General features: G+C 43.7%; 1 protein-coding gene across 1 annotated transcript in view; it reads right to left on the bottom strand.

Moving 5' to 3' along the window:
• Positions 1 to 24685, bottom strand: part of LOC147990265 (uncharacterized) — a 36027-nt gene that overhangs the window by 5788 nt on the left and 5554 nt on the right. Inside the window, exon 2 of the mRNA XM_087537776.1 lies at positions 1536 to 2550. Within this exon, the coding sequence (XP_087393902.1) occupies positions 1536 to 2550 (1015 nt within the window). The remainder of the gene's footprint in view (positions 1 to 1535; positions 2551 to 24685) is intronic.

Raw genomic sequence — 24685 nt, 5'->3', positions numbered from 1 at the left:
TTCAAATGTTTTAGACTTGTGTTTTATTAAGTAGATATACCCATATCTCCTCAAATCATCTGTGAAGGTCTGAAAATAACGACACCCGCCGCGAGCCTCAACACTCATCGTGATGAGGACATCAATACCATTGTTACATCCACATCCCCTATTGTTACATATACTGGACCAATTACTAGAGCTCGCGCACGCCAATTAAATTACCAGGTACTTTCGTTTCTTGGTAATGATTCTAATGTTCATGAGAATATGATGCGTCTAAATTGGATACATTTGTTTTGCTTACAAATGAAGGGCCTAGCTTGGAGAAGGATGAACATTGGAGCAAGAACACGCATGGAGTTGATGGCATGTGCACGGGGATCAAGAACGGAGTTACAAGTGATGATTTCAGGACTTTGAAGCCACCATAAGGAGTGCATGAAGCCTTGGACGAAATATACAAGATGCCACTTCATAATATTCGTCCATAGGCTATTCTAGGTGCTGCGTCACCTTATTATTGGGCCAGGCCCATGTAATTTCGAAATACTTAAGTATAGGCTATTTTTAGAGTCCGTATGTGTGGGGAAACAAGAGTTAGGGTTGGTTTCGGACCCCACCCTCAAGGGCCACGAAATCCCCCCCCCCCTCTTCCTCCATATATACAGCCCTTAGGGCGTCGTTTAGACTTTGGGTTTTGTTTAGATTAAAAGTTCGCCATAGCTGCAACTTCTCATACTTCGTTTGTGTCCAACGACCAGACCAAGACGTCACAGAACCCCACCTTGATCAATAAAGCTTTCATCCTATATTCGCAATATCCAGATTGCAATCTCAGTTTCTTGCTTGTTCTTCGTTTGCTTGCAGGAAACAGACCCTCGTGGTCAGGTTGATCATGCTCCAGCGTGGTCAATAACCCCTCGGAAGTTGGTTTAGCGATTGCTAAGGCGCGACGTCTCCCACGTTCGTAGTCGGATCGTCAAGGTCGACTCCCACAGAAACGATAGCCACCATCTCATCGAAACATCGGGACACCTTTGCCTCTATCACATCGGACCGCATACATCGGTATGTATTATTACCAATAAGTCAGTAGCTCGCTCGATTGTTCCAGAGAACGGAGTTTTAGTCATCTTGCCCATGAGGCATGGTTCGCAAGCATCAAATGATTCATAATCAAGTGATTCCAAAAGTCCATCCGTATGGAGTTTCTTCATACGCTTTACACCAATATGACCTAAACGGCAGTGCCACAAATATGATGCACTATCATTATCAACTTTGCATATTTTGGCATCAATACTATGAATATGTGTATCACCATGATCGAGATTTAACAAAAATAGACCACTCTTCAAGGGTGCATGACCATAAGAGATATTACTCATATAAATAGAACAACCATTATTATCTGATTTAAATGAATAACTGTCTCGCATCAAACAAGATCCAGATATAATATTCATGCTCAACGCTGGCACCAAATAACAATTATTCGGGTCTAAAACAAATCCTGAAGGTAGATGTAGAGGTAGCGTGCCGACGGCAATCACATCGACCTTGGAACCATTTCTGACGCCCATCATCACCTCGTCATTAGCCAATCTTCGTTTAATCCTTAGCCCTTGTTTCGAGTTGCAAATATGAGCAACAGAACCAGTATCAAATACCCAGGCGCTACTACGAGCATTAGTAAGGTACACATCAATAACATGTATATCAAATATACCTTTGTTCACTTTGCCATCCTTCTTATCCGCCAAATACTTGGGGCAGTTCCGCTTCCAGTGACGAGTCTCTTTGCAGTAGAAGCACTTAGTTTCAGGCTTGGGTCCAGACTTGGGCTTCTTCCCGGGAGTGACAACTTGCTTGCCATTCTTCTTGAAGTTACCCTTCTTTCCCTTGCCCTTTTCCTTGAAACTAGTGGTCTTGTTAACCATCAACACTTGATGCTCTTTCTTGATTTCTACCTCTGTAGCTTTGAGCATAGCGAAGAGCTCGGGAATTGTCTTATCCATCCCTTGCATATTATAGTTCATCACAAAGCCTTTGTAGCTTGGTGGCAGTGATTGAAGAACTTTGTCAATAACACTATCATCTGGAAGATTAACTCCCAGGTGAGTCAAGTGGTTATGATACCTAGACATTCTGAGTATGTGTTCATTGACAGAATTGTTCTCCTCCATCTTGCAGCTATAGAACTTGTTGGAGACTTCATATCTCTCAACTCGAGCATTTGCTTGAAATATTAACTTCAATTCTTCGAACATCTCATATGGTCCATGACGTTCAAAACGTTTTTGAAGTCCCGATTCTAAGCCGTAGAGCATGGCACACTGAACTATAGAGTAGTCATCAGACCGCGTCTGCCAGACGTTCAACGCGTCAACATTAGCGGGAGGGGGCTTGTCACCTAGCGGTGCATCAAGGACATAATTCTTCTGTGCAGCAATGAGGATAATCCTCAAGTTACGGACCCAGTCTATGTAGTTGCTACCATCATCTTTCAACTTATCTTTCTCTAGGAACGCATTAAAATTCAAGGGAACGGTAGCACGGTCCATTGATCTACAACATAGATATGCAAAAACTATCAGGACTAAGTTCATGATAAATTAAGTACAATTAATCATATTACTTAAGAACTCCCACTTAGATAGACATCCCTTGAGTCATCTACATGATCACGTGGTCCATATCAACTAAACCATGTCTGATCATCACGTGAGATGGAGTAGTTATCAATGGTGAACATCTCTATGTTGATCATATCTACTATATGATTCACGTTCGACCTTTCAGTCTCCAGTGTTCTGAGGCCATGTCTGTACATGCTAGACTCGTCAAGTTTAACCCGAGTATTCCGCATGTGCAAAACTGTCTTGCATCCGTTGGATGTGAACGTAGAGCTTATCACACCCGATCATCACGTGGTGTCTCGGCGCGACGAACTATCGCAACGGTGCATACTCAGGGAGAACACTTATACCTTCAAATTTTAGTGAGGGGTCATCTTATAATGCTATCGTCGTACTAAGCAAAATAAGATGCATACAAGATAAACGTCACATGCAATCAAAATATGTGACATGATATGGCCATCATCATCTTGTGCCTTTAATCTCCATCTCCAAAGCACCGTCATGATTTCCATGGTCACCGGCTTGACACCTTGATCTCCACCGTAACGTCGTGGTCGTCTCGCCAACTATTGCTTCTACAACTATCACTAACGCATAGTGATAAAGTAAAGCAATTACATGGCGTTTGCATTTCATACAATAAAGGGACAACCATAAGGCTCCTGCCAGTTGTCGATAACTTTTAAAAAACACATCATCTCATACAATAATGTATATCACATCATGTCTTGACCATATCACATCACAACATGCCCTGCAAAAACAAGCTAAACGTCCTCTACTTTGTTGTTGCAAGTTTTACGTAGCTGCTACGGGCTTCAAGTAAGAACCATTCTTACCTATGCATCAAAACCACAACGGTGATTTATCAAGTTTGCTATTTTAACCTTCAACAAGGACCGGCCGCAGTCAAATCTGATTCAACTAAAGTTGGAGAAACAGACACCCGCCAACCACCATTATGCAAAACTAGTTGCGTGTCTGTCGGTGGAACCGGTCTCATGAACGTGGTCATGTAAGGTTAGTCCAGGCCGCTTCATCCAACAATAATGTTGAATCAAAATAAGACATTGGTGGTAAGCAGTATGATGATCACCGCCCACAACTCTTTGTGTTCTACTCGTGCATATCATCTATGCATAGACCTGGCTCGGATGCCACTGTTGGGGAACGTAGCATGCAATTTCAAAAAAATTCCTACGATCATGCAAGTTCTATCTAGGAGATTGTCAGTGTCAAAACTGGCGGATCTCGGGTAGGGGGTCCCGAACTGTGCGTCTAAGGTGGATGGTAACAGGAGGTAGGGGACACGATGTTTTACCCAGGTTCGGGCCCTCTTGATGGAGGTAAAACCCTACGTCATGCTTGATTAATATTGATGATATGGGTAGTACAAGAGTAGATCTACCACGAGATCAAGGAGGCTAAACCCTAGAAGCTAGCCTATGGTATGATTGTTGTATATATCATCTATCGACTAGCCTGGCCTCGGTTTATATAATGCACCAGAGGCCTAGGATAACAAGAGTCCTAGCTGAATACGCCGGTGGGGAGGAGTCCTTGTCTTGATCGCCAAGTCTTGTGGAATATTCCTTGTATGCGGCAGCTGTCCGAACTGGCCCATGAGTATACGGCCATGGGGGTCCTCGGCCCAATCTAATAGATCGGGAGATGACGTGGTGAGTACCCCCTAGTCCAGGACACCGTCAGTAGCCCCTTGAACCGGTCTTCAAGTTAGGGATGCTCCACGATTCTTCCGAACTGTTCTTCATCTTCGGTTGACGGTCTTGAAAACTGGTTCAACAAATCTTCTCATCTTCGATCTTGAGGATCGCCGAAATGCATTCGGCGAGTTTACACGTCGGGTATCCGAGCAGCCCCTTTAAGTTTCTGGCCTTTATCAATGCCTTGTTATTTTTATGCCACACCTCGGGTTTGAAGTTGTTCCCGGGCGGCAGCATCCTCTTGCGTCCGAGCTCCAACGCCGGACTGCATTCGAGGTATCTTTTGCAGCCGAGCACCAATGCCGGACCGCTTCCCAGCTCTAACGCCGAAATGTATCCGAGCTCCAACGCCGGACTATGTATCCGAGCTCCAACGCCGGACTATATCCGAGGTGTCATATCACCTTGGTTCAAAAAAGTTTGAAGGAGTTTAGCCGAGCTTAATGTCGGAAATGCCCTCTATGGAGCCAGCCACTAGCGCCCGAGCTTTATGCCGGACTGCTTCCGAGGTGGTGCACCACCCCGAATGTGGGCCGATTTTTGTGAATATTTTTTATTGGTGCAATTTATTCTCTGCCGAGATATATAGCCAGTAGCCCTCAAGGTGTGTATCGGTCTAAAACCCGAGATGCACCTGAAGGATGACGTAAGACTGCTGATCCTAGTAGCCGCTGAGACTCAGGTTGATTTGCAAAATCGGCCTGAGGATCAAGTCCAAACTCGGCAGAATACTTCGGGACACTAAAAGCGGTGTGCTCAGTCCTCGAGGCTCAGGTTGGGTGCGGCTGACCAACCTGAGGATCAAAATCTCCTCGGAAACTATATTGCACATAAAATTTTCTGCATTGGACAAGCAATGCAGTAGCCCCCGAGACACTGGTCGGGTGGCAACACCAGATCAGGGGATCGATGTGCCCCTTTAATATTTGTAAATAATAAGCCCGAAGCCCAATAGCTCCCGAGCCTTAATGCGGGCATGGGTGGCCGAATTAAGGATCAATATCCATAGTAAAATCACAAATTATGTGTAATGACTCTATGTATCCAAGTAATTTACGTCATTAATGCTCGGATCCGCATTGTACAAAACTTTGTTTGACCGACCATCGGCTTCCACCTCCTCGGCTAGTAGCCGAGGAGTGTTTGTCCTACTTTATAAAGCCTTTTAGGGCAAAGATTTATAACAAACAAGGCAATCTGGCCATACGGTTTTATAAACAAAGGTACGCAGAGAGTTATATCACTGTTTAACAGAAGAAATGTCTTCCAAAGAAAATAGTCCCGCTATCGGTTTCTTTCTTTGGGTTGTCATGCTAAGCATGATCATTAAACCTCAGTTCTAATGTAAGAGCAAAATATTGAGGATTTAGTTTGGGAGGCCAGTTAATAGCCCCCGGTAGTGTTCGGCGACAGTCGGGGTCAAGCCGTAAACACTTCGGCCAATGTTATGAACGGCCCATCATTTAACATAGTCATCGAATCGCTGACCAGTTTACGCTTATTGTGAAAGTCAGTTTTCGGCTTTCTCCACTGAGGTGCTTAACCATGTGAGCTGGAAGCACAATCGCAGTGGTTCTCCCTTTGCACGCCTAGCCAAACAAAATGGAACGTAGGAAGCAAGTGCAGGAGCCGGGCAACCCAACTATTGACCGAAGACACAATTCGAAACCGATGCATATATAGCAATATCTGAGAATGTTTTTGCCGAATCCCTAAAGGTGTCCGGCGTTGCACTGCGAGACTAATGCTGGAGAAGCACAAATAGTTTTAAAAGTGCCAAAAAGCTTGGAAAACCAAGAAACGTCAGTAAAAACATGACGTCCGAACAATATCAAGTGTTCGGTGCCAATCCGAAAGTTGGTCTGAGAAAAAAGAAGTGCTTCTGTCGTGCTTTAACATGATACATCCTATCTCAAGACTTCGAGCGGGTCAGCCTACGGCTTCAACCTCCTGTCCCGAGGGCGGAGTACTTCTCATCAGGCCGGTTTAGCAAACTAAACTCTAGCGGTTTTGAGAGAGAATTAGGCTCCCCGACTAGTGACCGCACACTCGTGTCGAAAAAGGAGTGATAAATAATAATAAAACTTTGCAACGACTAAGAAGAAGAACACTTATTATAAAACGGCTCAAATAAACTTAAGAGCCCCCAAGTGACTTGGGTAGAAGAATGATTGCATGTACCGAAGTACTTATATCATATCTATGTTCAACCGAACTTTAAACGCGTCTTAACCGACCGTCAGCTTCTCCCTCTTCGGTCAAGGACCGAAAAGTGTTATGTACTCCATCGATCGAGAATATCGACGGTGTTTCCAATAACCAGGCAATCAGGCCATAAGGCTGTAACAGACAAAGCGCGCTCAGGGAACTTATGCTATATTACCATGAAGTGTAAGAAGCATCTTCGAAGAAAATAGTACCCCCATCGATACCTTTCTTCGGTGCTCATTGTTATTATGAGACTTGTGCAATAGATTTTTTGTACTCATGAGTTCCGGTGTGTGCCGACCATCATTGAAAACTATAAGAGCGCTAGCTTTCGGCTTCACCCAGTCTGAGGTCCGGCTCGGTTGACCCGATCGTGACAATCGCAGAGGTGCTCCCTTTACTCCCTAGCCGAACAATCGGGAACGTAGGGGTAAACACAGGAGCGAGGCAACCCAGCTTGCAAATCGCTTAAGTCAATATGGTGCATATTGTGGCATAATACACAAACAAGGAACGAAGCCGTACAAGTATAATCATATGCAAGAGAAAAAGCTTCATAAATGAAGCCCCCAAGTGAATTGGGTCCTTGAATTTGTGTGTCACAAACAAAGTTTGGACAAGGAAATTTTTTACAAGCAACTTTTTTCCAAAAAAAGTATAATGCTTGGTCGAACCGAACACAAGTTAGAAATTAAAGCTTTGAGCATGAAAGCGACTTAGCTGGTTAATGTGTTCGGTATTGATGACGCGGTCCGAGCTTGATGCGGGGCAAGGTTCCATCCCCCAAGCTGGTCCTGAGGTGGCGGAGCAGAGAGCTCGGCACGCCGAAGTGGTGACATAGCACGGTCAATGCAGACCGGCAGATTGACCCCGAAGTCCCCGGATCATTTTCCTGTGCACAAAAAATAGTGCAAACCGGAGATAATAGTAATAATAATAATTAAAAAATGTGTTGCATAATAAATAATTTATGCAAAGTGAGGAATAGAAGAAATATGGCCTGGCGCCGCAGTCAATGTCGATGCAGGGCGTCGGCGTGATGTAGTAAAGGCATGGCAAAGCCTGAATTCACAGGTCGGTCCGAGCTTCGGATGTGGCGTTCGCCGGACTATGTACGGAAACTGATCGAACCACCACGCGACCGTCATTAATGCGGTCACCATTTGATAGACCTGTGTACATATCATGGACAAACCAGAGTAATAATTCCTTGGGAAAAATGAACCCAAACAAGCAAAAAATACTGGGATTAATAGCACCTGGTTTATTTGTTGTAGCAATCCGAAGGAAGGTGATTCCCAAAATTGGGACTCGCTCCGCACACCCATTGCCTGATGGGTGATAAAACGATGGCATGGCAATGCTGGTAAAGGTTGACTCGCCGAGGCAAAGCCCTCGGCCCAGCTAACGTGACGGAGCTGGTCGGTTAGTGACGCCGAAGTGTCCGGAGTAGGTTGATGAAGAGATGGCGAAGCCCCCGGTCCAGCCGAGATGTCGAAGCCTCGACGTCAGCCGATGAGTCGAAGCAGGTCGGCGTGACGGACACCAGCTTGAAGAAGCAATAGTGCGGCCCTGTCGATGCAGGTCGTGACGTGGTTGATGCCGGCTTGATGAAGCGACCGTGCGGCGATGCCGGTATGCCCACTCCGTGTAATCCGTGGGGCGGCGATGTTGATGATGATTTATCCTTCGCGATGCCGGACTCTTTTTCGGCTTGCCGAGATGATGATCCGAAGAAGTTGAGCTCGGCTAAAGTGAAGACGTGTGTAGCGCAGGTCGGCAGCCATGGAGTAATATTGCCGGACTGATTTGACACCAGCATGATGTTGAAGATCATGTTCAAAAGATCTTAAAGTTAGTGAGATGTGTTCGGGAACGAAACACAATACCCCATACAAAACTTCCTTCAAAAGGGATGTCCGAAATCCTGTTCATAAAAAAGACGAACTCGGGTCGGATTCGTTTTCGCGCAGAAAACAGATCCGAAAAGTGATGCACTAATCGGAAGGTTCCCAGAGTTTGGACGGTCGGATCGAGCTGAAATTTTGAGAGATGGTAGATATAGGAATTCCGCAGCCGATCAATGGTTGGATCTTTCAAAGGACGTCCACCACGCCCTAAACTCATCCAGATTCCCGTCCAGATTTGACAGGGCTCCGGTATATCATAGATTGCCAGAGATTCCTCCATCGGAACTCGACGAAATTTTCCAGGGTTGTTGTAGACTCGATTCCGCACAATTCCACCGAAGCGATCGTTAAAGCGATGCTCGAGCAGGCGGTGGTGGCGGATACGCGTTTGCTGTTTGGAAAAATAGCACGGTCGCTTGAGGGCAATGTTGACGTTGAGCCCCTGAGCTCCATAGATGATTCCTCCGTGATCTTGATAGAGATCGGAGTTGATGTTTGATGAAGGCCCTCGTCCGAACATGGTGATCCGAACACGGGGCGCAATTCTTGGTCGAACCAAGGTGACCAGTCGAGCTGGTGACGAAGATGCCGAAGTCGCAGTTGATCTGCAGGCGAGCCATCGATCCTTTTGTCGATCACACAGCAGAACTCTCAATGAAAGCACCAATGTCGGTGTCAAAACCGGCGGATCTCGGGTAGGGGGTCCCGAACTGTGCGTCTAAGGTGAATGGTAACAGGAGGCAGGGGACACGCTGTTTTACCCAGGTTCGGGCCCTCTTGATGGAGGTAAAACCCTACGTCCTGCTTGATTAATATTGATGATATGGGTAGTACAAGAGTAGATCTATCACGAGATCAAGGAGGCTAAACCCTAGAAGCTAGCCTATGGTATGATTGTTGTATATAATCTATCGACTAGCCTGGCCTCGGTTTATATAATGCACCAGAGGCCTAGGATAACAAGAGTCCTAGCCGAATACGCTGGTGGGGAGGAGTCCTTGTCTTGATCGCCAAGTCTTGTGGAATATTCCTTGTATGCGGCAGCTGTCCGAACTGGCCCATGAGTATACGGCCATGGGGGTCCTCGGCCCAATCTAATAGATCAGGAGATGACGCGGTGAGTACCCCCTAGTCCAGGACACCGTCAGAGATGCATAGCAACGAGAAGGGGAGATTGTGTCCACGCACCCTCGTAGACCGAAAGTGGAAGCGTTTGTTAACGCGGTTGATGTAGTCAAACTTCTTCTTGTTCCGACCGATCAAGCACCGAACGTATGGCACCTCCGAGTTCTGCACACGTTCAGCTCGATGACGTCCCTCGAACTCTTGATCCAGCAAAGTGTCGAGGGGGAGTTTCATCAGCACGACGGCGTGGTGATGGTGATGGTGAAGTGATCCGCGCACGGCTTTGCCTAAGCACTACGTGAATATGACCGGAGGCGTAAACTATGGAGGAGGCGCCGCACACAGCTTGGAACAATTGATGTGTGTTGTAGGCACCCCCACGTATATAAAGGAGGGAGGGGGAGGAGGTCGGCCCTAGGCGCGCCCAAGTAGGAGGAATCCTACTTGGGCTTCGAGTAGGATTCACCCCCCCCCCCCTTTCCTTTTAACGGAGGGGGGAAAGCGGAACAGAGAGAGAGGGGGGAGAAGGAAAGGGGGGCGCCGCCCCCTCTCCTAGTCTAATTCGGCCTCCTTACCTATGGGGGGTGCGCCACCCCTTTGTGGGCTGGTGTGCCTCCCTCCTATGGCCCATATCTTCCCTCGCGGGGTTTCGGTAACCCCCCCCCCCCCCCCCCGTGTTGGGGAACACAGTAATTAAAAAAAATCATACGCACACGCAAGATCCATCTGGGTGATGCATAGTAACAAGAGGGGAAGAGTATGTCTACGTACCCTCGTAGACCGAAAGCGGAAGCGTTATGAAACACGGTTGATGTAGTCGAACGTCTTCACGATCCAACCGATCAAGTACCGAACGCACGGCACCTCCGCGATCTGCACACGTTCATCTTGGTGACGTCCCTCGTACTCTTGATCCAGTTGAGGCCGAGGGAGATTTCCGTCAGCACGACGGCGTGATGACGGTGATGGTGAAGTTACCGACGCAGGGCTTCGCCTAAGCACTACAACGATATGACCGAGGTGGAATTCTATGGAGGGGGCACCGCATATGGCTAAACAATCAACTTGTGTGTCTAAGGGGTGCCCCCCTCCCCCGTATATAAAGGAGTGGAGGAGGAGAGGGCCGGCCCTCATAGGGCGCGCCCAAGGGGGGAGTCCTACTCCCAGTAGGAGTAGGTTTCCCCCCTTCCTAGTAGGAGTAGGAGAAGAAGGAAGAGGGAGAGAGAGGGAACGAAAGGGGGGACGGCCCCCCACCCAATTCAGATTGGGCTTGGGGGGCGCCCTCCACCTGGCTTCCTCCTCCTCTCTCTCCCACTAAGGCCCAATAAGTCCCACTGACTCCCCGGGGGGTTCCGGTAACCCCCCGGTACTCTAGTAAATGCCCAAACTCATCCGGAACCATTCCGATGTCCAAACATAACCTTCCAATATATCGATCTTTATGTCTCGACCATTTCGAGACTCCTCGTCATGTCTGTGATCACATCCGAGACTCCGAACTACCTTCGGTACATCAAAACACATAAACTCATAATACCGATCGTCATCGAACGTTAAGCGTGCGGACCCTGCGAGTTCGAGAACTATGTAGACATGACCGAGACTCATCTTCGGTCAATAACCAATAGCAGAACCTAGATGCTCATATTGGTTCCTACATATTCTATGAAGATCTTTATCTGTCAAACTGCATAACAACATATGTTGTTCCCTTTGTCATCGGTATGCTACTTGCCCGAGATTCGATCGTCGGTATCTCAATACCAAGTTCAATCTCATTACCGGCAAGTTTCTTTACTCGTTCCGTAATGCATCATCCCGCAACTAACTCATTAGTCACAGTGCTTGTAAGGCTTTATAGTGATGTGCATTACCGAGAGGGCCCAGAGATACCTCTCCGATACACGAAGTGAAAAATCCTAATCTTAATCTATGACAACTCAACAAACACCATCGGAAACACCTGCAGAGCATATTTGTAGTCACCCAGTTACGTTGTGACGTTTGATAGCACACTAAGTGTTCCTCCGGTATTCAGGAGTTGCATAATCTCATAGTCATAGGAACATGTATAAGTTATGGAGAAAGGAATAGCAATAAACTAAACGATCATAGTGCTAAGCTAACGGATGGGTCAAGTCAACCACATCATTCTCTAATGATGTGATCCCGTTCATCAAATGAAAACTCATGTCTATGGTTAGGAAACTTAGCCATCTTTGATTAATGAGCTAGTCAAGTAGAGGCATACTAGTGACACTCGGTTTGTCTATGTACTCACAACACATGTACTAAGTTTCCGGTTTAATACAATTCTAGCATGAATAATAAACATTTATCATGATATAAGAGAATATAAATATCAACTTTATTATTACCTCTAGGGCATATTTCCTTCAGTCTCCCACTTGCACTAGAGTCAATAATCTAGATTACATAGTAATGATTCTAACACCCATGGAGTCTTGGTGCTGATCATGTTTTGCTCGTGAGAGAGGCTTAGTCAAAGGGTCTGCAACATTAAGATCCGTATGTATCTTGCAAATTTCTATGTCTCCCTCCTTGACTTGATCGCGGATGGAATTGAAGTGTCTCTTGATGTGCTTGGTTCTCTTGTGAAATCTGGATTCCTTTGCCAAGGCAATTGCACCAGTATGATCACAAAAGATTTTCATTTGACCCGATGCACTAGGTATGACACCTAGATCGGATATGAACTCCTTCATCTAGACTCCTTCATTTGCTGCTTCTGAAGCAGCTATGTACTCCGCTTCACACGTAGATCCCGCCACGACGCTCTGCTTGGAACTACACCAACTGATAGCTCCACCATTTACTAAAAATACGTATCCGGTTTGTGACTTAGAGTCATCCGGATCAGTGTCAAAGCTTGCATCGACGTAACCATTTACGACGAGCTCTTTGTCACCTCCATAAACGAGAAACATATCCTTAATCCTTTTCAGGTATTTCAGGATATTCTTGACCGCTGTCCAGTGATCCACTCCTGGATTACTTTGGTACCTCCCTGCTAAACTGATAGCAAGGCACACATCAGGTCTGGTACACAACATTGCATTCATAATAGAACCTATGGCTGAAGCATAGGGAATGACTTTCATTTTCTCTCTATCTTCTGCAGTGGTTGGGCATTGAGTCTGACTCAACTTCACACATTGTAACATAGGCAAGAACCCTTTCTTTGCTTGATCCATTTTGAACTTCTTCAAAACTTTATCGAGGTATGTGCTTTGTGAAAGTCCAATTAAGCATCTTGATCTATCTCTATAGATCTTGATGCCCAATATATAAGCAGCTTCACCGAGGTCTTTCATTGAAAAATTCTTATTCAAGTATCCTTTTATGCTATTCAGAAATTCAGTATCATTTCCAATTAACAATATGTCATCCACATACAATATCAGAAATGCTACAGATCTCCCACTCACTTTCTTGTAAATACAGGCTTCTCCAAAAGTGTGTATAAAACCATATGCTTTGATCACACTATCAAAGCGTATATTCCAACTCCGAGATGCTTGCACCAGTCCATAAATGGATCGCTGGAGCTTACACACTTTGTTAACACCTTATGGATCGACAAAACCTTCTGGTTGCATCATATACAACTCTTCTTTAAGATATCCATTAAAGAATGCAGTTTTGACATCCATTTGCCAAATTTCATAATCATAAAATGTGGCAATTGCTAATATGATTCGGACGGACTTAAGCATCGCTATGGGTGAGAAGCTCTCATCGTAGTCAACTCCTTGAACTTGTCGAAAACCTTTCGTAACAAGTCGAGCTTTGTAGACAGTAACATTACCATCAGTGTCAGTCTACTTCTTGAAAATCCATTTATTCTCTATGGCTTGCCGATCATCGGGCAAGTCAACCAAAGTCCATACTTTGTTCTCATACATGGATCCCATCTCAGATTTCATGGCCTCGAGCCATTTTGCGGAATTTGGGCTCATCATCGCTTCCTCATAGTTCGTATGTTTGCCATGGTCAAGTAACATGACCTCCAGAACAGGATTACCGTACCACTCTGGTGCGGATCTTACTCTGGTTGACCTACGAGGTTCGGTAGTAACTTGATTAGAAGTTTCATGATCATCATCATTTGCTTCCTTACTAATTGGTGTAGGAATCAGTGGAACTGATTTCTGTGATGAACTACTTTCCAATAAGGGAGTAGGTACAATTACCTCATCAAGTTCTAATTTCTTCCAACTCACTTCTTTAGAGAGAAACTCCTTCTCTAGAAAGGATCCATTCTTAGCAAAGAATATCTTGCCTTCAGATCTGTGATAGAAGGTGTACCCAAGAGTTTCCTTTGGGTATCCTATGAAGACACATTTCTCCGATTTGGGTTCGAGCTTATCAGGTTGAAGCTTTTTCACCTAAGCATCGCAACCCCAAACTTTAAGAAACGACAACTTGGGTTTCTTGCCAAACCACAGTTCATAAGGTGTCGTCTCAACGGATTTCGATGGTGCCCTATTTAACGTGAATACAACCGTCTCTAAAGCACAACCCCAAAACAATAGTGGTAAATCAGTAAGAGACATCATAGATCGCACCATATCTAATAAAGTGCGGTTATGATGTTCGGACACATCATTACGCTGTGGTGTTCCAGGTGGCGTGAGTTGCGAAACTATTCCGCATTGTTTCAAATGAAGACCAAACTCGTAACTCAAATATTCTCCTCCATGATCGGATCGTAGAAACTCTATTTTCTTGTTATGATGGTTTTCCACTTCACTCTGAAATTCTTTGAACTTTTCAAATGTTTCAGACTTATGTTTCATCAAGTAGATACACCCATATATGCTCAAATCATCTGTGAAGGTCAAAAAATAACGATACCCGCCACAAGCATCAACACTCATCGGACCGTATACATCAGTATGTATTATTTCCAATAAGTCCGTTGCTCGTTCCATTGTTCCAGAGAACGGAGTTTTAGTCATCTTGCCCATGAGGCATGGTTCGCAAGCATCAAGCGATTCATAATCAAGTGATTCCAAAAGCCCATCAGCATGGAGTTTCTTCATGCGCTTTATACCAATATGAGCTAAACGGCAGTGCCACATATAAGTTGCACTATCATTATTAAACTTATATCTTTTGGTTTCAATACTATGAACATGTGTATCACTACTATCAAGATTTAGTAAAAATAGACCACTCATCAAGGGTGCATGACCATAAAAGATATTACTCATATAAATAGAACAACCATTATTATCTGATTTAAATGAATAACCATCTCGCATCAAACAAGTTCTAGATATAATGTTGATGCTTAACGTTGGCACCAAATAACAATTATTCAGGTCTAAAACTAATCCCGAAGGTAGATGTAGAGGTAGCGTGTCGACGGCGATCACATCGACTTTGGAACCATTTCCCACGCGCATCGTCACCTCGTCCTTAGCCAATCTTCGCTTAATACGTAGCCCCTGTTTCGAGTTGCAAATATTAGCAACATACCCAGTATCAAATACCCAGGCGCTACTGCGAGCATTAGTAAGGTACACATCAATAACATGTATATCAAATATACCTTTCACTTTGCCATCCTTCTTATCCGCCAAATACTTGGGGCAGTTCCGCTTTCAGTGACCAGTCCCTTTGCAGTAGAAGCACTCAGTCTCAGGCTTAGGTCCAGACTTGAACTTCTTTACTTGAGTAGCAAATTGCTTGCTGTTCTTTTTGAAGTTCCCCTTCTTCCCTTTGCCCTTCTTCTTGAAACCGGTGGTCTTGTTGACCATCAACACTTGATACTCCTTCTTGATTTCTACCTCCGTAGCCTTTAGCATTGCGAAGAGCTTGGGAATTGTCTTATCCATCCCTTGCATATTATAGTTCATCACGAAGCTCTTGTAGCTTGGTGGCAGTGATTGAAGAACTCTGTTAATGACACTACCATCAGGAAGATTAACTCCAAGCTAAGTCAAGTGGTTGTGGTACCCAAACATTCTAAGTATATGTTCACTGACAGAACTATTCTCCTCCATTTTGCAGCTGTAGAACTTATTGGAGACTTCATATCTCTCAATCTGGGCATTTTCTTGAATATTAACTTCAACTCCTGGAACATCTCATATGCTCCATGACGTTCAAAACGTCGTTGAAGTCCCAGTTCTAAGCCGTAAAGCATGGCACACTGAACTATCGAGTAGTCATCAGCTTTGCTCTGCCAGACGTTCTTAACGTTGTCAGCAGCATCTGCAGCAGGCTTGTCACCTAGCGGTGCTTTCAGGATGTAATTCTTCTGTGCAGCAATGAGGATAATCCTCAAGGTACGGACCCAGTCCGTGTAATTGCTACCATCATCTTTCAACTTAGCTTTCTCTAGGAACGCAATAAAATTCAACGGAACAACAGCACGGGCCATTTATCTACAACAACATAGACATGCAAAATACTATCAGGTACTAAGTTCATGATAAATTAAAGTTCAACTAATCATATTACTTAAGAACTCCCACTTAGATAGACATCCCTCTAATATCTAAGTGATCACGTGATCCATATCAACTAAACCATTTCTGATCATCACATGAGATGGAGTAGTTTCAATGGTGAACATCACTATGTTGATCATATCTACTATATGATTCACGCTCGACCTTTCGGTCTCAGTGTTCTGAGGACATATCTGCATATGCTAGACTCGTCAAGTTTAACCCGAGTATTCTGCTTGTGCAAATCTGGCTTGCACCCGTTGTATGTGAACATAAAGCTTATCACACCCGATCATCACGTGGTGTCTCGGCACGACGAACTGTAGCAACGGTGCATACTCAGGGAGAACACTTGTACCTTGAAATTTAGTGAGGGATCATCTTATAATGCTACCGCCGAACTAAGCAAAATAAGACGCATAAAGGATAAACATCACATGCAATCAAATAAGTGATATGATATGGCCATCATCATCTTGTGCCTTTGATCTCCATCTCCAAAGCACCGTCATGATCACCATCGTCACCGGCTTGACACCTTGATCTCCATCGTAGCATCGTTGTCGTCTCGCCAACTATTGCTTCCACGACTATCGCTACCGCTTAGTGATAAAGTAAAGCAATTACATGACGATTGCATTTCATACAATAAAGCGACAACCATATGGCTCCTTCCAGTTGCTGATAACTGTGTTACAAAACATGATCATCTCATACAACAATTTATATAATCATGCCTTGACCATATCACATGACAAAATGTCGTGCAAAAACAAGTTAGACGTCCTCTACTTTGTTGTTGCAAGTTTTATGTGGCTTCTACGGGCTTAGCAAGAACCGTTCTTATCTATGCATAAAAAACCACAACGCGGCATAGTGATTGCTTATTGATCTTCGGAAAGAACCATGTTCATTGAATCCAATTCAACTAAAATTGGAGAAACAGACACCCACTAGCCACCTGTGTGTGAAGCACGTCAGTAGAACCAGTCTCGCGTAAGCGTACGCGTAATGTCGGTCTGAGCCGCTTCATCCAACAATACCGCTGAATCAAGAATCAACTAGTGATGACAAGCAATATGTATATACCCACGCCCACAACTCCTTTGTGTTCTACTCGTGCATATAACATCTACGCATAGATCTGGCTCGGGTGCCACTGTTGGGGAACGCAGTAATTTCAAAAAAATTCCTACGCACACGCAAGATCCATCTAGGTGATGCATATTAATGAGAGGGGAAGAGTATGTCTACATACCCTCGTAGACCGAAAGCGGAAGCGTTATGAAACGCGGTTGATGTAGTCGAACGTCTTCACGATCCAACCGATCAAGTACCGAACGCACGGCACCTCCGCGATCTGCACACGTTCAGCTCGGTGACGTCCCTCGTACTCTTGATCCAGTTGAGGCTGAGGGAGAGTTTCGTCAACACAATGGTGTGACGACGGTGATGATGAAGTTACCGACGCAGGGCTTTGCCTAAGCACTACAACGATATGACCGAGGTGGAATTCTGTGGAGGGGGGCACCGCACATGGCTAAACAATCAACTTGTTTGTCTATGGGGTTCCCCCCTTCCCCATATATAATGGAGTGGAGGAGGGGAGGGTCGACCCTCATAGGGCGCGCCCAAGGGGGAGTCATACTCCTAGTAGGAGTAGGTTTCCCCCTTCCTAGTAGGAGTAGGAGAAGAAGGAAGAGGGAGAGAGAGGGAAAGAAAGGGGGCCCGCCCCCCACCCAATTCGGATTGGGCTTGGGGGGCGCCCTCCACCTGGCTGCCTCCTCCTCTCTCCCACTAAGGCCCAATAAGGCCCATTGACTCCCCGGGGGGTTCCGGTAACCCCCCTGTACTCCGGTAAATGCCCGAACTCATCCAAATCCATTCCGATGTCCAAACATAGCCTTCCAATATATCGATCTTTATGTCTCGACCATTTCGAGAATCCTCGTCATGTCCGTGATCACATCCGGGACTCCGAACTACCTTAGGTACATCAAAAACATAAACTCATAATACCGATCGTCATCGAACGTTAAGCGTGCGGACCCTACGGGTTCGAGAACTATGTAGACATGACCGATACTCATCTCCGGTCAATAACCAATAGCGGAACCTGGATGCTCATATTGGTTCCTATATATTCTACGAAGATCTTTATCGGTCAAATCGCATAACAACATACGTTGTTCCCTTTGTCATCGGTATGCTGCTTGCCCGAGATTCGATCATCGGTATCTCAATACCTAGTTCAATCTCATTACCGGCAAGTTTCTTTACTCGTTTCGTAATGCATCATCCCACAACTAACTCATTAATCACATTGCTTGCAAGGCTTTATAGTGATGTGCACTACCGACAGGGCCCAGAGATACCTCTCCGATACACAGAGTGACAAATCCTAATCTTGATCTATGCCAACTCAACAAACACCATCGGAGACACCTGTAGAGCATCTTTGTAGTCACCCAGTTACGTTGTGACGTTTGATAGCACACTAAGTGTTCCTCTGGTATTCGGGAGTTGCATAATCTCATAGTCATAGGAACATGTATAAGTTATGGAGAAAGCAATAGCAATAAACTAAACGATCATAGTGCTAAGCTAACGGATAGGTCAAGTCAATCACATCATTCTCTAATGATGTGTCCCCATTCATCAAATGACAACTCGTGTCTATGGTTAGGGAACTTAACCATCTTTGATTAACAAGCTAGTCAAGTAGAGGCATACTAGTGACACTCTGTTTGTCTATGTACTCACACATGTACTAAGTTTCTGGTTTAATACAATTCTAGCATTAATAATAAACATTTATCATGATATAATTAAATATAAATAACAACTTTATTATTGCCTCTAGGGCATATTTCCTTCACCCCGGTACTCCGATATGTACCCGATACATTCCGGAACACTTCCGATGTCCGAATACTATCATCCAATATATTAATATTTACCTCTCGACCATTTTGAGACTCCTAGTCATGTCCGTGATCTCATCCGGGACTCCGAACAACATTCGGTCATGAAATCACATAACCCATATAATACAAATCATCATCGAACATTAAGCGTGCGGACCCTACGGGTTCGAGAACTATGTAGACATGACCGAGACACCTCTCCGGTCAATAACCAACAGCGGAACCTGGATGCTCATATTGGTTCCCACATATTCTATGAAGATCTTCATCAGTCGTACCGTAATGACAACATATGTTATTCCCTTTGTAATCGGTATGTTACTTGCCCGGGATTCGATCGTCGGTATCTTCATACCTAGTTCAATATCGTTACCGGCAAGTCTCTTTACTCGTTCCGTACTACATCATCCCGTAACTAACTGATTAGTCACATTGCTTGCAAGGCTTATCGTGATGTATGATACGTCTCTAACGTATCTATAATTTTTGACTGCTCCATGCTATTATATTATATTTTTCGGATGTTAATGGGCTTTATTTTACACTTTTATATCATTTTTGGGACTAACCTACTAACCGGAGGCCCAGCCCAAATTGCAGTTTTTTTGCCTATTTTAGAGTTTTGCCGAAAAGGAATATCAAACGGAGTCCAAACAGAATGAAACCTTTGGGAACGTGATTTTCTCAACGAACGTGATCCAGGAGACTTGGAGTGGGCGTCAACAAACAATCGAGGAGGCCACGAGGCAGGGGGCGCGCTTACCCCCTGGGCGCGCCCTCCACCCTCGTGGGCCCCTCGTTGCTCCAACGACGTACTTCTTCCTCCCATATATATCCACGTACCCCCCAAACATCCAGGAGCACCACGAAAGCCTAATTCCACCGCCGCAACCTTCTGTACCCGAGAGATCCCATATTGGGGCCTTTTTCGGAGCTCCGCCGGAGGGGGCATTGATCACGGAGGGCCTCTACATCAACTCCATGGCCTCTCCGGTGATGTGCGAGTAGTTTATTTTAGACCTTCGGGTCCATAGTTATTAGCTAGATGGCTTCTTCTCTCTCCTTGGATCTCAATACAAAGTTCTCCTCGATCTTCTTGGAGATCTATTCGATGTAATCTTCTTTTGCGGTGTGTTTGTCGAGATCCGATGAATTGTGGGTTTATGATCAAGTTTATCTATGAACAATATTTGAATCTTCTCTGAATTCTTTTATGTATGATTGGTTTGTCTTTGCAAGTCTCTTCGAATTATCAGTTTGGTTTGGCCTACTAGATTGATCTTTCTTGCAATGGGAGAAGTGCTTAGCTTTGGGTTCAATCTTGTGGTGCTCGATCCCAGTGACAGAAAGGGAAACGACATGTATTGTATTATTGCCATCAAGGATAAAAAGATGGGGTTTATATCATATTGCATGAGTTTATCCCTCTACATCATGTCATCTTACTTAAAGCATTACTCTGTTCTTATGAACTTAATACTCTAGATGCATGCTGGATAGCGATCGATGTGTGGAGTAATAGTAGTAGATGCAGAATCGTTTCGGTCTACTTGTCGCGGACGTGATGCCTATATACATGATCATACCTAGATATTCTCATAACTATGCTCAATTCTATCAATTGCTCGACAGTAATTCGTTTACCCACCATAATACTTATGCTCTTGAGAGAAGCCACTAGTGAAACCTATGCCCCCCGGGTCTATCTTCCATCATATTAATCTTCCAACACTTAGCTATTTCTATTGCCGTTTATTTTACATTACATCTTTATTTCTCTTTATCATAAAAAATACCAAAAATATTATCTTATCATATCTATCAGATCTCACTCTCGTAAGTGACCGTGAAGGGATTGACAACCCCTTTATCGCGTTGGTTGCGAGGTTCTTATTTGTTTGTGTAGGTGTGTGGGACTCGAGCGTGATCTCCTACTGGATTGATACCCTGGTTCTAAAAAACTAAGGGAAATACTTATGCTACTTTACTGCATCACCCTTTCCTCTTCAAGGGAAAACCAACGCAGTGCTCAAGAGGTAGCAAGAAGGATTTCTGGCGCCGTTGCCGGGGAGTCTACGCACAAGTCAAGACATACCAAGTACCCATCACAAACTCTTATCCCTCACATTACATTATTTTCCATTTGCCTCTCGTTTTCCTCTCCCCCACTTCACCCTTGCCATTTTATTCGCCCTCTCTTTTCCGTTCATCGCTTTCTTGCTTGCCTTGTCGTTATGACTAGTCCTCTATCTTCTCCGTTGTCTCCCAAGAATGAAGTTCCTAATTTTAAGCAAAGGGAGGGGGGAAATCTAAAAGACGCTTGGTATAGAATTTGCAATGCTCAAAATAGATCTACCAGGAAGCAATCTACTTCCGTTCTTCTCCGCAATTTTTATGTAGGCGCTACTCCTTGGTACAGATATATTCTTTATACCATTACCGGAGGGAATTTCTTGGGTAGCCATACTTTTGATTCTTATAATGCTGTGATAGATTTGTTTGGCTCGCCACCTCTTTTGGTTAATGGAACTATGTTAACTTTGGAACATGTGATGCAAAGGCTTGAAATTATTGAGAATAAAGTTGCTACTGTAGAATTGATTGAAAAATTAGATAAAAAGATTCACAACCAAATTACCCAATATGGATCTAAGGTGGGAGTTACTCTGAAAAGTTTTAAGGAAAAAGAACCCATAGTCAATGAAAGAATAGATCAAGATTCTACTAGAATCGATAAACTTGAGGGAATTATCACCAACTTGGGGTCCGCTTTTTCTTCCGTTAAAAATACTCCAAATCCTCCTACCAAAATTGCCAAGATTGTTTATGTTCCTAAAAATAAGAGTGAATCCTCTAGTAAGGAAACTGCGGATTTAAAATCAATAAGTGTTCATCCCAATCTTTTTGCTATCATTAAGGAACCGTTTGCTACAAATGATTTTCTTGATTTTGTGCCTAGGAGTTTGATAATTAATAAAAAGAAAGAAACTTCTAGGGGTTATAGGTGTATTATTTAAGAATTGCCTACCAAAGATGGCAATACCTAGATCTATCTTCGCTTTTATGCCTAGCTAGGGGCGTTAAACGATAGCGCTTGTTGGGAGGCAACCCAATTTTATTTTTATTCCTTACTTTTTTCTCCTGTTTAGTAATAAATAATTTATCTAGCCTCTGTTTTGGTTGTGTTTTTTGTGTTTAATTAGTGTTTGTGCCAAGTAGAACCGTTGGGAAGACTTGGGGAAAGTCTTTTTGATCTTGCTGTAAAAAACAGAAACTTTAGCGCTGACAAGAATTGCTGCCATTTTTATTTGGAAAGTGATATTTAGTTAATTCTTTTTGCAGATGATTAATAGATAAATTCCTCACGTCCAGAAATTTATTTTAGAATTTTTTGGGTTCCAAAAGTTTGCGTTAGCTACAGATTACTACATACTGTTCTGTTTTTGACAGATTCTATTTTTCGTGTGTTGTTTGCTTATTTTGATGAATCTATGGTTAGTAAAAGAGTTTATAAACCATAGAGAAGTTGGAATACAGTAGGTTTAACACCAATATAAATCAAGAATGAGTTCATTACAGTACCTTGAAGTGGTGTTTTGTTTTCTTTCGCTAACGGAGCTCACGAGATTTTCTATTTAAGTTTTGTGTTGTGAAGTTTTCAAGTTTTGGGTAAAGATTTGATGGATTATGAAACAAGGAGTGGAAAGAGACTAAGCTTAGGGATTCCCATGGCACCCCAAAGTAAAATTCAAGGACACCAAAAATCCTAAGCTTGGGGATGCCCCGGAAGGCATCCCCTCTTTCGTCTTCGTCTATCGGTAACTTTTACTTGGAGCTATATTTTTATTCACCACATGATATGTGTTTTGCTTGGAGCTTCTTGTATGATTTGAGTATTTGATTTTTAGTTTACCACAATCATCCTTACTGTACACACCTTTTGAGAGAGACTCACATGATTTGAAATTTATTAGAATACTCTATGTGCTTCACTATATCTTTTGAGCCATATAGTTTTTGCTCTAGTGCTTCACTTATACCTTTTAAAGCATGGCGGTGGTTTTATTTTATAGAAATAATTGATCTCTCATGCTTCACTTATATTATTTTGAGAGTCCTTTAGAACAACATGGAAATTTGTTTCTAGGAATAATATAAAAACTTTCATAGAAAGTGCATTGAATACTATGGACCAGTTCTTTTGGGCGATTCTACCAGAATCGCCCCTTTCCCCAGCTTCTCCCAAAATCACCACTTCATATGTTTTTTACAATCCTAACTAATTAGACCTTAACTAGATAGGATTGTAAAAAAATATGGAGTGGCGATTCTGGAAGAAGCTGGGGAGGGGGGCGATTCTGGGAGAATCGCCGAAAAGAACTGGCCCTATGAGAAGTTTGATACTTGATAATTGTTTTGAGTTATGGAGATGGTGATATTAGAGTCATGCTAGTTGAGTAGTTGTGAATTTGAGAAATACTTGTGTTAAAGTTTGTGATTCCCGTAGCATGCACATATGGTGAACCGTTATGTGATGAAGTCGGAGCATGATTTATTTATTGATTGTCTTCCTTATGAGTGGCGGTCGGGGACGAGCGATGGTATTTTCCTACCAATCTATCCCCCTAGGAGCATGCACGTGATACTTTGCTTTGATAACTTGTAGATTTTTGCAACAAGTATATGAGTTCTTTATGACTAATGTTGAGTCCATGGATTATACGCACTCTCATTCTTCCACCATTGCTAGCCTCTCTAATACCGCACACTTTTCGCCGGTATCATACACCCACCATATACCTTCCTTAAAACAGCCATCATACCTACCTATTATGGCATTTTCATAGCCATTCCGAGATATATTGCCATGCAACTTTCCACCGTTTCGTTATACGCTTCATCATTGTCATATTGCTTACATGATCATGTAGTTGACATCGTATTTGTGGCAAAGCCACCGTTCATAATTTTTATACATGTCACTCATGCATCATTGCACATCCCAATACACCGCCGAAGGCATTGACATAGAGTCATATTTTGTTCTAAGTATCGAGTTGTAAGTAACTAAAGTGTGATGATCATCATCATTAGAGCATTGCCCCAAGTGAGGAAAGGATGATGGAGACTATGATTCCCCCACAAGTCGGGATGAGACTCCGGACGAAAAAAAGAAAGCCATAAAAAAAGGATAAGGCCCAAAAAAATGAGAGAAAAAGTGAGAAGGGACAATGCTACTATCCTTTTTCCACACTTGTGCTTCAAAGTAGCACCATGATCTTCATGATAGAGAGTCTCCTATGATATCACTTTTATATACTAGTGGGAATTTTTCATTATAGAACTTGGCTTGTATATTCCAATGATGGGCTTCCTCAAAATGCCCTAGGTCATCGTGAGCAAGCAAGTTGGATGCACACCCACTTAGTTTCTTTTGTTGAGCTTTCATATACTTATAGCTCTAGTGCATCCATTGCATGGCAATCCCTACTCACTCACATTGATATCTATTGATGGGCATTTCCATAGCCCGTTGATACGCCTAGTTGATGTGAGATTATCTTCTCCTTTTTTGTCTTCTCCACAACCACCATTCTATTCCACATATAGTGCTATGTCCATGGCTCACGCTCATGTATTTGCGTAAATATTGAAAAAGTTTGAGAACATTAAAAGTATGAAACA

Source organism: Triticum urartu, chromosome 1A, assembly GCF_056163025.1.
Source record: "Triticum urartu cultivar PI428250 chromosome 1A, HENAU_Tu73, whole genome shotgun sequence".
NCBI lineage: Eukaryota > Viridiplantae > Streptophyta > Magnoliopsida > Poales > Poaceae > Triticum > Triticum urartu.
This window is presented reverse-complemented; position numbering and strand designations above follow the sequence as displayed.